At 39.4% G+C, this 18,816-nt stretch overlaps 1 protein-coding gene across 2 annotated transcripts in view; it reads left to right on the forward strand.

Annotated features, from left to right (window-relative positions):
• rsu1.L (Ras suppressor protein 1 L homeolog) overlaps nt 1-18,600 on the forward strand; it is an 86,592-nt gene extending 67,992 nt beyond the window's left edge. For both annotated transcript variants that reach the window (XM_018266478.2, XM_018266477.2), the window contains exon 9: nt 18,343-18,600. In XM_018266478.2, coding sequence (XP_018121967.1) covers nt 18,343-18,445 — 103 coding nt within the window. In that variant the 3' untranslated portion in view covers nt 18,446-18,600. The remainder of the gene's footprint in view (nt 1-18,342) is intronic.
• Nucleotides 18,601-18,816: the final 216 nt, after the last annotated feature.

Raw genomic sequence — 18,816 nt, forward strand, 5'->3', positions numbered from 1 at the left:
TGTTTTGCTTGTTATAAAGTTGAGACAAGTCAAGGAAACATCTAAAAATAGAGGGATGGGGAATGCATAAAAACAGGCAACTTGCTATAAATCTTTCCGTCTATAATGCAGGATATATTCGGCAGTATACATCAAACTGACACTGCATATGAAGAAGCTTCAGTATTAGACCTTTTTCTAGTAAAGGGACGTTATCACTGGGAAATTGCTTGGCTTTATTAAATGCAAAGTGGTTGAGTTTTATATACCTTTTCACTTGGTCCTGTCCCAGACTCTGACATTAAAAAGAGTTTCTCAGCCACATTTGCTGCATGTGTTAACCCCTTGTTACAACGGGAAAAGCAGTGGCTCAATAAAATTGGCTAAATACCCTCAAAGCAGTGTTGCATGGTGATGCCTACTGGACATCCAGAGTGGGTGATTTTCTACTAGTTTTATTCTGGCGTGCCAACTGCTGAACCTTCCTGGAGCTGAAGAAGTTTCCTGGAGCTAAAGGACATTGTAAAGCCTACATTTTCTTACCATGTATATAAGTTGGGCATATCTTCCCCACCCAAGCCACATCATTTGTGCTGCATATACCCACTCCATTTCCCAGCTCCATCACATTTTCCTAAAACAAATAGCAGCTTTCACCCGGTGGCCATTTTTCCTCTGACACATCATCAAAAACATTGAGACATGTATGCTGTAGTTCATGCAATGCAGAATGCAGGGTTACACAGGCACAGCATAGTTTGATAAAAAGTTCTGCTGGGGTTGAGCACTGTAATGGTTACTCTGAGGGATGGGCAGAGTGGGTTAGAGGAGGAGAAGGAATTGTTAACCTTTTAACAACCAGAATGACAGTTATCTAAAGATTTCAAAGAGGCTGTGTGTGGGGAGGGGGGGTTACATGTCCTTTAAATGGGACATACAGCGCAATATAGACTTTGGCCATTTTCATGTGATACATTTATTGGCAGTGACTGGGGAATCTGGTATCCATCATGGTCGCCACCTCAAGGGCTACCACCACACTGTTGTGAACTCCCCCACCAGCGCAATCTACATCCTGCGCATATCCGCATGCCCCACCACATATCTCCTGTACCTCCTGCTTCAACTCCATATCTCCCACCCCTGTACCTTCTGACCCAACCACTTAACTCCCCCCGCAACCTTTCACCTTCTATCCTCTTGCAGGTACTTGAAAATGTTTGGGTAGGGGGTTCACAGAGCCTGGGCAGTCAGTGGTCCTGACTTGGTGGGGCCCTTGATGACTGAGGCTTCATTGGTCCATTTAGACCTTTTTTTATTGGCCTCTCAAGCAGTATTGATACAGTAGTGAGATCCCACTCACTGTGGTTACTATCTCCAGATAAGCCGGTCTGCTGTTGCTTCCAATGGGGATTTGAATGAGTGGAGGCATCTGGCAGTTTGTGTCAGGCGTGTAATGCAACAGGCAGTGTATGTGACCCTCTCTTGACAGGTCGCTAATGACAATCCACCTTTTGGCCTTGTATCTAATCAGGTCTGCCTGATGGGGCCAACCACCTGACCTGAGTGGCCAAAACAGGTAAAGATCTGCTTTCTTTCTTCCCTCACAAAGAACCAAAGTTATTGCTAGCTTCAGTTGCAATTGAGATTCAGAAACTATAAGGTGGTTTTGTACAGTAGGAAAGTGCCAAAAATCCACAGGTTCTCCTCCATTGATGATGACAGTTGGTTGGATTAGTGTAGTTGGCTCTCCATTGGACTGGCCAGTGGTACTGGGGATGTCTGGGTTGACATCAGAGAAACCATAGTAATTATTAAGCAATGTCAATAGTATATTTACAATCACAGTAGTATCCTCTTGAATTTTAAAGGAGCTGCAAACTCAATGGAGGAATGTTTAATTCAGTTCAATGGAAAGAAAAGGTGTTTTTGTTACATACAATGTCCCCACATGCATCACCAACTTTAAATTCTTTAGAGAATGATTTCTAGACTATTATCACTTGCTGTGCCCCTGCTTAGATATCCCTGTCACTCCTGGCAGCCCCCACTTTCCCTTTAAAAGGTTTCACTGTCCACTCGGTTGTCTTTTCCATCATGAACATCTGACCAGTTTCCCCCTCTAGTTCTTCTTTGTACACACACACACACAAATATATATATATTTGAGTAAAGCATAGGAAGGATTTTCTCTTCTGTATAAACGGAACCCTCTGCTCATGGAGAAATAAGATGCACGGCATATTAACTGTCACACACACCGTTATCATTTGGGGAAAATTGAATAAATGTGACAATTTAACAGTTTAATGAGATTGCTTTATTAAATATTGCATTGGTTTATTCAGAACTTTGCAAACTGAGCAAGAATTTTGCATTCTTATAAGACACTATACTGCAGACTCTTTCTGATTTCCTCTGCTATTGCAGCTTTATCACACTGAATGGTTTCTGATATTTAAACAAACTTTAAAATTAGACCTGAGTAAATAAATAGCAACATTTAAATGATTATGCATTTATTTAAAACGGTTATCCAAACCCCATGTGAAAAAAGTAACTGCTCCTAAACTAAATGATTGGTTGCTCCACCTTTAGCAGCAATAAAGGCAACCAAACACTTCCTATCATTTTGTAGCATCTCTGTTAATGTAAAGGGTCCGTTCACCTTTCCGTTACCTTTTAGGGGACCATTTATTAAACCTCAACATTTTTGGTTAGTTTTTGGTGGGAAAACTTAAATTTTTTGTGGGAAAAAAACTAAAGTTTTTAGAGATTTATCATACCCCAAAGCTGCTAAAAATCTAAATCCGAAATTACTCCATCTCAAACTGTCGAGGTCAAGTAGAAGTCAATGGCAGATGTCCCTGAAGTTGTTTCTTGACATGATCTGCGCTGGATAATCCGATAAAGTCAAGGTTTTCGGCCGCCAATCCATGAAAGTCTATTCCCTGTGAAAATTTGATAAAATCGAGTCTTCAGATCACCAATCGTACGATTCGAAATGACAGATTTGTCTCGCCGTTTTGTCGCTCCAACTTTTTTAAGAAAAATTATTGATAAATGAGTTATACCCCTGGGGAAATGCCCCTAAATTTTTACTTACCCCTCGGTGCAGATTCAGGGATCGCAGTTCACGGCAGCCATCTTCCAGATCTTCGTGGCTTCTTCCGGCGCTTCGACAATATCCATCCATTTCGGCTCATGCGCAGTTTCCGCAACCTGGGAAATTACTCCCAACTGCGCATGCGCCGCTTTGCCAGTCTCCATCTCAGATTATCGAAAACCCGGAAAATGGCTGCCGTAATCCCTAAATCTGCACCGAGGGGTAAGTAAAACGTTAGGGGCATTTCCCGGAGGGAGGGGGCAGCTAGGCTGGAGGGAGGGGCGTCTACGTAAGGTAGGGGTTTTTTTCAGTTAAGGGTTGAATTTTCCTTTAAATGATTTTCTAGTAGACTTAAGGTACAGTATAAAGATCCAAATTACAGAAAGATCTGTTATCCAGAAAACCCCAGGTTCCAAGCATTCTGAATAACTGGTCCCCAACCTGTAATATTTTATAAAATAAGCCAAGGTATGGTACATTTTTTTTACCTGTTGACTTTTATATTACAACATAATTTTGTTGATGTCCATATGATATCCTTTGTTGATTTTAAAATATATTTTATCTATAAATACTGTATGATTTACTTATCATCTGGGGTTATACCTGTACATTATGGAGAAATGATGTTATATCTGTACATGCCTCTAGGAATCCATTACCCGTGAAGACCCCCATCCATGATACAATAAGCAGCCAAGTCTAAATACTGCAGAGAAATATCTTTGACAATGTACAGTATAACTGGGGCCAAAAAGGTATTTACCTTATAACATATGAGATGTAGTTAGTATACAGTGCAGAGCTTTTTGGTTTTGCTAGTAGTAAATCTATAACCATCCATCAAGAGGGTACTTTGGTGTCGGTAAGAGAGCCTGCAGCCCCTTTTCAGCAGTAGGATGAGTGATGGGTTAAACATGTCCTGTTATATGAATACAGACTCCTTTAAATACCATTTGTGCAGAACTGGACTTTGCAGCATTTTCTGTTCAATTCATGGAAAGCTTTTGATAGATAATAAAGAACAGCAGTAAAAAAAAAAAATTGAAGTTATGAATAAATCATGATTTTTCATATTTTGCAATATCCCGGATGTTTACATGACAAAAGCACTATCTTTACTTGTAAATCACGATACTTTTCCCCCCAAGGTCTAACGAATGTTACACTCGTATTGCTGTGAAACGCTAGGGCTAAGTTGCAAATCTTCCGCCATTTATCAAAGGGAAATAAATCTTTCCTGTAAGATAAAACTATAGTATATATTACTTTCCTATGCTGTCGGCCTCCGCGGGCAATGCATTATCCATAACAACGTGCTCGCTCTCTGGTCAAACATTTTTATTCTAACAACTAAATTAGATGTTCTGTATTACCAGCCATAACATTTATATCCCAAACAATATATTTTATAGGTATTAACTTCAAATCCACTATTATTACATACGGTAAGAATATTCTGAAACCTGTTATCCAATAAACTCCAAATTACAGGATGGCCATCTTATGCAAATAATTAAAAAATTTCAAAAATGATTTCATTTTCTCTGTAATAATAAAATCATAGATTGTACTTGATCCAAACTAAGATATAATTAATCCTTATTGGAGGTAAAACATTCCTACTGGGTTTATTTAATATTCTCATGATTTTCTAGTAGATTTAAGGTATGAAGATCCAAATCATGGAAAGATCCATTATCTGTCAAGGTCCCAGGCATTCTGGGAAATAGATCCCGTACCTGTAGTAACATCTGGTTTGAACAGTAAGTGCAATCTTTCCGGCAATCCTTGGCTGATGCATGGGTAGTAACTATATGTCCCTGGAAACAATCTTCCAGTGTTGGCAGCTGTGATTTAAAGAGGCCCGGTGCAAATGGCTGGAACATCGCTTACGATGAAGGGAAAAATGTTATATGTGAAGCAATCTCCTTTTGCATTTCTGCACCCAAGAACGTAGGAACAGAGTCAAGAGCATAAATATTATCTAACCCATTCACAATGATGCACGGGTGTGTAAATAAGTATGGGGTCTAGTTGTGTATGGAGATTGGCGCATTTTGTTTGTTTGTATAACCTTATTCTGCCCTCTGTTTTCCTAAATCCGTATACAATCTGACATATAGCTTAATTCCACTATCATTGTCCTATAACTGTGATGCACAAGAAGTTGAATGACAATATTTCTTTCTCAGTAAGAGATTACTGCAGATAAAAATGTCTTCCGCAATAACATTTTATGTCTGGGTCTTTGCTACTTGTGTTCATCCATCACAAGATAACAGACCAAGGATCTTGCTATTGGATCAGTTAATGTATGGCGAAAATATTGAGACTTCCATTACTTTAACTTACAGTTACTGTTAAATGTTTCACTTTTTTCAGCACCATTTTAATCTTCGTGGTTTTATCACATTATAGCACACAATATAGTTATCATTGTTACTCTTGTGTGTGTGTTTTGCCTCATATGAGAGGCATTCAGATGAGGCTTATTAGTGATGTGCGTTTCAAAAAAAAAGAAATTCAACCTGAACCCGGCCAGCAACTCCATTTGTAGACCCACACCCGACCCACCCATCTCTGATGTCACAAAAGGGGACCGGGGAGGCATGAACCTATAAATGGAGGCTGCCAGAACGGAAAACCATAAAAGTAAGATCACGGCAGGGAGAATGGAAGAATGTAACCCGCAGAATGTATAGTAAGTCAACCCAAACCCGTCAGAATTACCCGTGGGTGTTGGGCCAGCACGCATATTACTAGCGCTTATGCCCTTTGTAAATGTCTTTTATTTGCTACAGCCACATGGGATAGTGTGGCCAGAATACTGCAGGTATCTTTTTCTTAATGACAGGTGCTAGGGAAACTCTACATCCCAACAGATAATCATCTGATATGGTACCAATGCATTGCAGAAAAAAATTCCAATATTAAAAATAGATTGCGATATCAGCCTGGCAATTATAGGCCTGTAAGTCTGACACCTGTACTGGGAAACTTAATGGACCATTTATTAAGGCATCACATTCAAGATTATTTTCCAGAGTATGGCAATATGAGTAGAAATCTGCAAGGTTTTATAAAGACCAGATTACTGTATGTCAAACAAATTTACTTGCTGTAGTAAGTTGGAAAGAGGGGGTGCACCAGATGTGATGTACTTGGATTTTGCCAAGGCTTTTAAGTGACTGCTTTCTTCTAAACAAAGTTCTGTTGCTGTTTATACATGGATTGGAAACTGGTTAAAGGACCATGGAAGGGAATGGTTGTCAATGGTACATTCTCTGCTTGGAGTAAGTTCATAGCAGGGTCCAGCAGGGACCAGTTGTGTTGTGGGCATCATAGGTAACACACAAAAGCCAATTAAATCTATCCAGATCAGTTATCCTTGCTGGTGCATATGCACAGACTCTTGCAATCTATGGCTACAAAGTTGATACAGAGACTGGTCCGATTGCTGTCTCAGAGTTAGAAAGGCATTTTATTGCTTCTGGTTCAATTTGGAGACAGCTTTCCCTACTGCTATATTCTTCACCTTCGCTTGAACATAGAGGTTGATGTTAATTTAAAATCTAAGCCTAATTTTGGAAATAGAAGACTTGTGTCACATACAAGATACTATTGTACATGTGTGCATGTAGGACTATATGTTCCATATGCTATGTAGCTTCCAAGGAACTGATCATCAGAATATAACACTTTGATTATCTTGATCAAAACCATCTCCCTAAATGTAAAAGCCCTTTAATTCTGTATAGTGCGTGTATCCCGATAAGAGAAAGTTAATATAACAAGAGCGTTGGGCAGTAAATTAGACGATAGATGGATCCTTACGTATCAAAGATGCTGCAGTAGCAACACTTAACAACTAGCACAGCGGAGAGGTTACCCGGCCCACTAGGGATTTTCTCCTAACTAGCGGCAGGTTCCCTCCTCTCTTAGTCCAGGACAATCTCAGTTTCTCACAGTAAGTGGAATTAATTACAAATGTTCATCTTCAACTGACAGCGCTTTGCTCCAGAGTTTGCCGTTATGCAGACAAAGCAGAGACTGATGCTTCCTTAGAATTCTAATTAGTGAGGAACACGCAAAGCTAATTTTAACTTTACTAGCAGAATAACTAATCATTGCTCTGTCATAATACCTGCTAGTGATGTTGACACCGAGTACCCCTATGACTTCAAGCAGTATCTAATATGTCTATAGTCATTAACGGTACCATTTCAACTAGTAACTTGGCAGAGTGTAAGTTTTTTTGAACAAGGATCCTTTGATTAATGTAAAGTCAGTATGTGGTTACAGTTATGTTTCTCTGTTTATAAATGGGGATAGCATTCCCTTTCATTTATCTCCATACCATCCATAGGTCTAGAAGTCCTTTAAGAAGCCACTGGATGCAAGTTGTAGAGCAGTAAGGAGTACATCTGGCCCCCTAGTGTTTATTCATCATGTACCATCTCGCTACATTTCTCCCAAAATCACCATATAGTTCAGCACTGGTCCATCAAAAAAATTATTAAAGGAAAACTATACCCCTCAAACAATGTAGGTCTCTATAAAGATATATTGCATAAAACAGCTCATATGTAAAACCCTGCTTCATGTAAATAAACCATTTTCATAATAATATACTTTTTTAGTAGTATGTAGGTAATCAGTAGATCAGTAGATATGTATTGGGTAATCAAAAATAGAAAATTGCCATTTAAAAAAAAAAAAAAAAGGGCCGCCCCCTGGGATCGTACGATTCACTGTGCACACAATCTTTCCAAACAAACCATACATGTTAGGTCACATGAGCCAATTAACAGACAGAGTTCTGTCTTTTGCTTCCACACTTCTTCCTGTTACTGTTAGAGTTGTAGTATTTCTGGTCAGGTGATCTCTGAGGCAGCACACAGACCATCACAAAATGGTGGTTCAAGGCAGGAGATGTAAAAGGACAATATTTACTTAAATACATATATCAGTATGACAAGATTCTTTAATATGCCACTTAATTTGATATATTCTATCTGTTGCTCAAGTATTCATTTTGGGGTATAGTTTTCCTTTAAATGGAGGTTTTAGAGCTTCACTTATGGGCTGGAGGCTCAAGGAAGACAATGATCTAGAGTGGACAATGAGCAATCGTGACCAAGTGGATAGCCTGTCGGGGTAATATACAACAAAAGCCAACATTTTTACCAGGTATAGCTTTAAGAAGGGGTTGGATGGCTTTTTAGCAAGTGAGGGAATACAGGGTTATGGGAGATAGCTCATAGTACAAGTTGATCCAGGGACTGGTCCGATTGCCATTTTGGAGTCAGGAAGGAATTTCTTCCCCTCTGAGGCAAATTGGAGAGGTTTCAAATGGGGTTATTTGCCTTCCTCTGGATCAACTGGCAGTTAGGCAGGTTAAAATGGACTTAAAAGGTTTAACTTGATGGACGAGTTTCTTTTTTCAATTTAACTTACTATGTCACTATGTATAGAGTTGCATTGGGGGGTACTTGAAAGTAAGGAACTAGTTACATGTTTACTCTTGGCACACATTTTCACAGATTGCAAAATTCAGGCCTAATTCAATAGTAGGGATATTTTGTGTAGGCTGTTTATAAACTTTCTACTTTCTAACTTTCTGATCCAAAATAGTTTTGAGAAGTTCTTCTTATAAGGCCTTAGAATGATCTTTAGGCTTGCTCTATATTGTTATGATACACAGCAGCAAAGGGACATACTTAGAGGGTTTTCTTACCTTTCTACTTTCTCTTACTGTGCATTGAGAATTAAATATATATACGTTTTTACATATATCCTGTAGACCATTGTCACTAATTGTGCCACCCTGTTATAGGAGTTGACGTTGGACTTAATGGGCCAAAGTCCCGATAGGCTGGTGCATTCGTTAAATTTGTCCTCTGAATATGTTCCCCTCAATCCCCATATGAGCAGATCTTTCCCTGATATGCTCACCTTAAACTGGGTGATATTGGGCAGATACGATGGTTTGGCCCTTGTCTAGAAGGACAGAATAAGCAGCTTTTATCAGCCTGTGTATTAGCCAACTGAAGGCTGTGTAGATATGAATATGTAAATGAGGGTTCAAATTAGATTCAGGATTTGAAAGAATATTTTTGTGGAAGATTTGTTTGAATCCAGAAATGATGACTCTGACACATCCAAATAATATAATATTATAATATAAAATTCCCACCAGGCCTATGCATTATGAAATTGTAAGCCTTACTTACAAACACAGTGCAGGTTTCAGAGTGCAATCTTTCAGACACAAATCTCAGGTTTTTTTTTTTTCTTTATACCCAAAATTCCAGTGTCACACGTTGATGGTATTGCAACTTGCAACGCATCAATATGGAAGTAAAGTGGCATCCGTTGGGCAAAGTGCTATTACAGGTATGCAACCTGTTATCCAGAATGCTCGGCTCCTGGGGTTTCCGGATTATGGATCTTAATTTGGATCACCATGCCTTAAAGGAACAGTAACACCAAAAACTGAAATTGTAATTAAATATAATGTAGTGTTTCTCTGCACTGGTAAAAGCTACTACTATAGTTTATAAACAAGCTGCTGTGTAGCCATGGGGGCAGCCATTCAAGCTGGAAAAAAGGAGAAAAAGCACATGATACACAGCAGATACCAGATAAAATGCTGTTGTTTTGGACAGAGCTGATATGTTATCTATGTGCTTCGTAACCTGTGTCTTTTCTCCTTTTTATCCAGCTTGAATGACTGCCCCCCCCCTGCTACACAGCAGCTTGTTTATAGTATTTTTCCTGACGCAAACACATCTTTTCCCAGTGCACGCTAACCGTATATTACATGTTAATAACTTTACAATGCTTTAATTTTTTGGCGTTACTTTTCCTTTAAGTCTGCTAGAAATCATTAACCCAATAGGCTGGTTTTGCTTCCAATAAGGTTTCTTAGTTGAGATCAAGTACACAGTACTGTTCCATTACTACAGAGAGAAAAGGGAACTATTATGGCCTTCCCTTAATTTGGATCTTTCTGGATAACAGGTTTTTGGATAACAGACCCTATACCTGTACCACGTCAAAGGTTTCCCTTGCGTCAGTTGCATATAATTCAGTGAGTGGCCTCAATGCACATCGAATTAGCTTTTTGCACTTGGTATATTCATAAGGTTGTTAAAGTTTCTATGATAGAGTTCCTTTATGTAAAGGAGGCTGTATAGGGTCTGTGGGCTTGTGATGATACCAAGAGATCTGGCCCATGAGATGGACAAACCTATACAGGCCATCTCCCATAGATTCCATTTTAATCATTTTAAATTATTTCCTTTTTCTCTGTAATAATAAAACAGTATCTTGTTCTTGATCCAAACTAAGATATAATTAATCCTTACTGGAAGCAAAACCAGCCTATTGGCTTTATTTAATGTTTATACTAATTTTAACTACATTTAATGTATGGAAATCCAAAATACAGAAAGTTCCCTTATCTGGAAAACCCCAGGCCTCAAGTATTCTGTATAATAGGTCCCATACCTGTATTTGCTGCCTTGCTTGACTGCCTTCTTTTGATGGAAATCCCTCTCTGATCTGTTTCCTAAAGTCCAATTCCCACGGCTGCCGAGCTTTTTGTTTCACTAAATGGTTTGAAATCTCACATGGGGGCCAATTACAGCATTAAGCACAATGTCGTTTAATTTGAAAAAATCGCCTATTTGCTTAAATGGTTAACTAATGTGCCGGGCGGCCGTTATTGATTCCTTGTGCATTTATTATGTGGAAGCTAAATCCACTCTTCTCTCCAGAGGAGGCACCTCATGAACTATATGCTTTGCTGGTGACAGCTCCGACCACCTGATACATAGGCAAAGACTTGGCCTAATATTCCTGCAATTGCTCCGGGAATTTTTATTAAGTAAAGGCGCCATTAAAGTCGACAGGAAGATAAAGTTTAATGAGCGTCGCTCTGGCGTGATGTTGTTTGTTGGCTATAGCGAGCCGGGTAGTCTCATTTGTTACCTGTGGTGGGGCAGTGGCCCTTTGTTGCTCATTTTTAAATAGAAACTGCGGGGGGTTTGTTAAAGGAAAACGATACCCCCCAAACAATGTAGGTCTCTATAAAAAGATATTGCATAAAACAGCTCATATATAAAACCCTGCTTCATGTAAATAAACCATTTTCATAATAATATACTTTTTAGTAGTATGTGCCATTGGGTAATCCTAAATAGAAAACTGGCATTTTAAAAAATAAGGACCTCCCCCTGGGATCCTACAATTCACAGTGCACACAAACAAACCAAACAAACTATACTTGTTAGGTCACATGAGCCAATTAACAGACAGAGTTCTGTCTTTTGCTTCCACACTTCTTCCTGTTACAGTTAGAGCTGTAGTATTTCTGGTCAGGTGATCTCTGAGGCAGCACACAGACCATCACAAAATGGTGGCTCCAGGCAAGAGATGTAAAAGGGCAATGTTTACTTAAATATATATATATATATATATATATATATATAAAAAATATATATATATATATATATATATATATATATACATACACAGGTATGGGACCTGTTATCCAGAATGCTCGGGACCTGGGGTTTTCCGGATAACGGATCTTTCCGTAATTTGGGTCTTCATGTCTTAAGTCTACTAGAAACTAATTTAAACATTAAATAAACCCAATAGGCTGGTTTTGCTTCCAATGAGGATTAATTATATCTTAGTTGGGATCAAGTACAAGCTACTGTTTTATTATTAGAGAGAAAAAGGAAATCATTTTTTAAATTTGGATTATTTGGATAAAATGGAGTCTATGGGAGACAGCCATTCCGTAATTCGGAGCTTTCTGGATATCGGGGTTTCGGATAAGGGATCCTATACCTGTACCAGTTTGGTAAGATTCTTTAATATGCCACGTAATTTGATATAAACTATCTGTTGCTCAAGTATTCATTTTGGGGGTATATTTTTCCTTTAAAGGAGAAGTAAAGCTACGGAGGCATTTTATTGCCAATAGATTAGCCGCAATATTGCAAGCTAGAATGCTATATTTATTCTGTAGAATGTTTTACCATACCTGAGTAAAAAGCTCTAGAAACTCTGTTTGTTTAGGATAGGAGCTGCAGTATTAACGTGGTGTGACATCACTTCCTGCCTGAGTCTCTCCCTGCTCTGGGCTCAGATTACAGTAGAGAAGGGAGGGGGACGGGGGAAGAGGAGCAAACTGAGCATGCTCTTGCCCAGGGCAATGAGGTTTAAGCTGAAGGCAGGAAGTCTGATACAGAAGCCCATGAGTACACAATAGAAGGAAAGAAATGTGGTGTTTCCTTTGACAGAGGACTCAGAGCAGCATTACTTTGGGGGTTTACTGGTATATTTAGATGGACCTTTCTAATATGGCTTACTTAGTTTTAACCTTTCCTTCTCCTTTAAGAAATAACCCTTGTGCTTCAACTGGGAGCCTCAGTTATTTGTTCTCTAGTGGAGATTCCATCTGATTCTTGTGCATATTAATAGCAGCAGCCGCTCACTGTGAGGGAGACATGCTTAAACACTTACTGTATTCCAATATACGGTATTTATTTTTATTCTAGCAAGAACCCCGTCATGCCTAAGCAGTTACATCCATTCAGCCCTAATCACTGCTGATTCTGCACTCGTCAGCAAGTGTCTGTCGCACTTTGTGATGATCCCTGTAGCCATTATATCATTTTCTCTCACTTTCCTTCCAGAAATACACGAGTCAACAAATACAACAATTGGCCATGTATATATAGATATATGTGTATACCATCACCACGACCCCCTGCACACCTGGGAACAATGATGGAACAATTTTAAAGGAACAGTTCAGAGTAAAAATACAAACTGGGTAAATAGATAGACTGTGCAAAATAAAAAATGTTTCTAATCTTGTTAATTAGCCAAAAATGTAATGTATAAAGGCTGGAGTGACTGGATGTCTAACATAATAGCCAGAACTCTACTTCCTGCTTTTCAGCTCTCTTGCTTTCCACTGATTGGTTACCAGGCAGTAACCAATCAAAGACTTTAGGGGGGGCACATGGGTCATAACTGTTGCTTTTGAATCTGAGCTGAATGCTGAGGATCAATTGCAAACTCACTGAACAGTTATGTCCCATGTGCCCCCCCCCCCCTTCAAGTCACTGACTAACTCAGCGTTAGAGAGCTGAAAAGCAGGAAGTAGGGTTCTGGCTATTATATTAGACATCCAGACACTCCAGCCTTTATACATTACATTTTTGGCTAACTAACTATATTAGAAACATTATTATCTATTTACCCAGTTTTTATTTTCACACTGAACTGTTCCTTTAAGGGATATATTTTATTTTGCTCTACTAAAATATTAAGGAATCAATTTCTTCTTTTTGCTCATCGGTGCTTATTAAGTTGTTGGCGTATTAAAACGGGTGTAAAAATACATAAAGCCATCCATGTTAAACGTTTTAACTCTTTCACTGCCAGTGATGTCGTTTGTTTGAAATGTTTCCCTGGCAAGAGCTGTGGGTTTTAGAGTAAATTACAAATGACAAATCTTTAATCAAAACCATTATATGACAGTATTCAGTATATTGTAGAGGAAAAAGGTGTTTTTTTTTGTTTGTTTTTTTTGCATTAAGCCACAGCCCATCAACTCACTATGCAGCCGCATTTATTTACACATAGTGGTGCTCCTTTATAGGTGGAATACACTGTAAATACTGGTGTGGAAAACCCGGTGGGCCCCCGCTCTTGTGTGCTCCACCGGCGCTGATCTGCACCCTGCGCTGCTCTTTTCTTCCGCGACCTCCCTTCCTTGGGCGGTGGGCCCTAGGCCCCCCAGTCCAACTCTGTTTCCAAATAATGAGCCCTACAAGCTTCCAACTAAGCCAAGCAGCAGTAGAAGGTGCTGCAGTTCTGCTTTAGCTACAGATCCAGAAACTGCCAGTCCCAGGTGTCTGGGATATCCTGGTTTCCTATGGTCATGCAATTCCTATCGGTATCCATGTGCATTGGCTAGAAAAGCCTCAAAGGGTTTAATCTCTCTGGCGTTTAAATCAATAAATCCAATGTCTGTCATCCATCAAAAATTCCAATCGGTTCTAATGCAAGTTGCATCCTCCTGACGTGATGTATCTGGATCAGACCCTGGTTGTTGGCTGGGCAGTGCTTAGGGCGAGATTTATCAGGGATTGCTGAGCTGAAGCTCCGTGCTATTGGCTCTTTAAGCTCGGGGAATAACAGATGAAATGGAGCAGAATATTAATTTTCCAAATTAGTGTAGTTAGTACAAGCAAAGCAAAGCTGCTCCATTCAGTCAGTGCTGGACCTTTATTTACAGTAATGATGACCTAATTGGAACGAACACTTGCCCTTTTTTATTATTTTTCCTTATTTCCCTATAATAATAATAAAATGAGTAATTGTAACTGAATCCATTATATTCTCCTTGCATGTTTATTTTTTTGGCCAGTAAAATGATATTGTATTATACGACAATTGGTCGGCATTGGCCAGTGAATATTCACATTTAGGAGATTTTTGCTTCTAATAAGGTGGGCAATACAAGCCGTGTGATAGAGCAGAGATGTATCCATGTTATAGAGCAGAGATGTATCCATGTTATAGAGCAGAGATGTATCCATGTTATAGAGCAGAAGTGTATCCATGTTAAAGAACAGAAATGTATCCAGGTTATAGAGCAGAGATGTATCCATGTTATAGAGCAGAGATGTATCCATGTTATAGAGCAGAGATGTATCCATGTTATAGAGCAGAGATGTATCCATGTTATAGAGCAGAGATGTATCCATGTTATAGAGCAGAGATGTATCCATGTTATAGAGCAGAGATGTATCCATGTTATAGAGCAGAGCTGTATCCATGTTATAGAGCAGATTTGCAGCAGTAGATAACAGGAAAGGATTATGAGATGAAATGTTGGTGCCGGTGTTTATCTTCATTTAGTCCCATTAGTAACACAGACACACAGAAGGTTACAAGTGATGCCAGAAAGCAAAAGATCAACATAATGTGCATGGCTATCACAGACACAAAGCTGGTGTTCATAATGTGCCACATTCCTTCTGTTTCTCCTCTACTATTATTATTTCTTTTTTATTTATTATACTACTGATCTATGTTGTGTGTAACTGCCAACTAAGTGCTAAACCAAAAGCACATTGGCCTTGCAGTAAAGACCTTTGGGATTTATTATAATCATCATTCTGATATTCATTTTAATTTTGACAGTAAACAGGGGGTCTAAAATCTCTCCCGTTGCACTCATACGAGAAGGGCCAGTACTGGTATGGAACCTGTTAACCAGAATGCTCAGCACCTGGGGTTTTCCATAATTTGGATCTTCATACCTTAAGTCTACTAGAAAATCATGTAAACATTAAAGGAGAATTCAACCTATTCTGAAAAAAACCCGTATCCCCCACCCCAGGTAGACCCCCCCCTCCCTTCTCCCCCCAGGCTAACTAACCCCCCCCCCCCGGGCAGATGCGTCCATGTTCTGTGTCCTCTGTAAGCTGACTGAGAGATCGGTATTCGGCAGAATTACACAGAAATTGCCAATCTCGCAGTCAGCTTACCATGGACGCGTGAAACTTTGCTGGAAGAATCTGCGGCGAGGGGTAAGTATGGAGTATGGGGCATCTTCCCGGGGGGGGGGGTAGTTAGCCTGGAGGGAGGGGGGTCTACCTGGGGTGGGGGGTACGGGTTTTTTTCCAGAACAGATTGATTTCTCCTTTAAGGGGCAGATTTATCAAAGGTTGAAGTGAAAATTCGAAGTAAAAAAAATTTGAATTTCGAGCTATTTTTGTGTACTTCAACTAGGGAATAGTCCAAATTCAATTTGAATTTTATCATGTACTGTCTCTTTAAAAATTACACTTTGACCATTCACCATCTAAAACCTGCCGAAATGCTGTTTTGGCCTATGGGGGACCTCCTAGAACCTATTTGGAGTCAATTGGTGGATAAAATCAAAGGGTTTCTTTCTGGAGAATGGATCCTCTAATGCCCTAGATATGATCCCACCCTTAAAAAAATGTGTCGTGCCCCTCAAATTAGTTTTAAAAAAATAGTTTTGACTTTTGAAGGCAATCCCGCTTTAAAAAAAGAAGTCGCCAGCGTTTTTTTACAACTTTAAATGCATTTCCGGCAGACAGGATATGATGTCACTGACATAAGACTGAGGAAGATGCAGCTTCGTTTTTATCAGTTTTCTTGGTCTGAGGTGGCGAAGTCAACTCTGGCGAAAGAGGTAACGTTCAGTAAAATTTGCCAGAGTGAAGTTGTCTGTCGATAGGGTGCGAACAAACACTAGCGATGGTCTCGTTCGCTTACGAATTTCCCCGTGGATGGGATTTCTGGCAAATTATCGTTAGTGACGACCACTTCCCCTTTAGTGAATCTGCCGCTGTGCTGTAAAAGGCAGCGTACTGCCCCTTTAAGGCTGCACTTTAAGTTTAGATTTAAATGTGTTATTGTCTCCTAGGCTCATCCTTTCTTTTAATCATAATAAACATTTCTGATAATACACATAGGACATAGGGCTTCTGTGCTTCCCAGGCTCTGTGAGTGTAATAAACATGTTTATAGTCCCTTGTATGAATAAGTGACAGTATTTCCTTATTTTCCCCTTATGTTATTCCCAGCCTTGCTTTGAGAGCAGCCCCTCCTAATGGCACAATACTTAGTAAACATGGAATCAGTAATACTTATGATTGTGGCACTGACATGTTGCTGCCGATGTCTCCAGCTTTTCCTACAAGATGAATTGGAAAGAATGATGTGACAGCATCTCCCTGTCTCTGGCCCCGTGGGCTCAGACTTCTCTCCAGAATAGCCACAAACTGCTCATCTCACATCTTTTTATTTCTATTAGCATGACTTTATCATTTTATTTATAACAAATATAAGTAATAAATAGGTATGCAGTGAATCCAGGATTCGGCCTTTTTCAGTAGGATTTGGATTCGGCCGAATCCTTCTGCCTGGCCGAACCGAATCCTAATTTGCATATGCAAATTAGAGGCGGGGAGGGAAATCACGTGACTTGGTCACAAAAAAAGGATGTAAAAAATGTTTCCCTCCTTCCCACCCCCAATTTGCATATGCAAATTAGGATTCGGGGGTTCGGTATTTAGACAAATCTTTCGCGAAGGATTCGGGGGTTCCGCCAAATCCAAATCGTTGCATCCCAACTAATAAACATTCTGTGCAGTTCCACACACTCACACCGCTGTCCACAGTTATTTATCATATCAAGTCCTTGTTTTTACAAACATTTCTAAATAGACCTGCTTAAAGGGGTTGTACACCTTTAAATTAACCTTTAGTATGATGTAGAGAGTGATATTCTGAGACCATTTGCAATTGTATTTTTTATTATTTGTGATTTATTTAGCTTTTTATTCAGCAGCTCTCCAGTTTGCCGTTTCAGCAGTCTGGTTGCTAGGGTCCAAATGACTCTAGCAACCATGCATTGATTTGAATAAGAGACTGGATAATTCAGGGCCTGAATAGAAAGACGAGTAATAAAAAGTAGCAATAACAATACATTTGTAGCCTTACAGAGCATTTATTTTTAGATGGGGTCAGTGACCCCCATTTGAAAGCTGGAAAGAGTCAGAAAAAGAACCAAATACAGGCAGTCCCCAGGTTACGTACGAGATAGGGTCTGTAGGTTTGTTCTTAAGTTGAATTTGTATGTAAGTTGAAAAATATACATTTACTTATTAAATGTAACAGATGTTTGTCTTAACATATTTATTTTTACCTTTCTGTGCTCTGCAGTAGACAACACATCAGAGGGGATTGGGGCAGGTGGTTTATTAAAGCTAAATGCTAATAAAGGCCAAGCAAACCATAGTATGTTAATGTAATAGCCCCTGTTTGTAAGTGCAAGTTGTATGTCCAATGTTTGCAACCGAGGACTCCCTGTAATTCAAAAACTATTTAAAAAATAAATAATGAAGACCAATTGAAAAGTTGCTTAGAATTAGCCATTCTATAACATACTAAACGTTAACTTAAAGGTGAGACCACCCCTTTAAGGTGAACATGGTAGTGGCAGCACCTCAAGCCGAGTGACTTTTAGTATGTATATTTGTTTTATTCCATTCATCTGTTTACCCGAATATTTCTCTTTACATCTATTAACAATGAATATTTCTCTTTGCATCCCCCCTCCAGACAGCGCACACCTCCCATCACTTGATAAATCTAACTTGTGTTTCTGTCTGTTCTGCTTTCAGCCTGTACGGAAGGCACATGCAAGCCAACCCCGAACCCCCAAAGAAGAACAACGACAAATCAAAGAAGATCAGCCGCAAGCCTCTGGCAGCCAAGAACAAATAGCCGACAGGACGGCTTTACGTTATGAGCGGTGCATGCGGCCAATTATTTCTATTTATTTCCTGCCGCGGGATGAAAAGGAAATTCGTAAGGTTCTACATTTTTGTATAATTATTATTATTTGTAATGCTGTGCCTTATTTTAATCATATCCTTTTAGATGGGCTCCTGTCCCCGTTCTAGAGGGGTTGCTTATAAGAAACACCCAGGATTACCTACAGAACCTATATGTGCCCCTATAGAATGGCCGAATATGGGTCTGGTGTTGGTAACAGCTCTAAAGGAAAATTACAGGGTCAATCACTAGGGGTGTCAACTTGTTAGGCCTCCCCAATGATTATAATTAGTAATGGGCAAATTTCTCCCGTTTCTCTT

The sequence above is a fragment of the Xenopus laevis genome, chromosome 6L (genome assembly GCF_017654675.1).
Source record: "Xenopus laevis strain J_2021 chromosome 6L, Xenopus_laevis_v10.1, whole genome shotgun sequence".
Taxonomy (NCBI): domain Eukaryota; kingdom Metazoa; phylum Chordata; class Amphibia; order Anura; family Pipidae; genus Xenopus; species Xenopus laevis.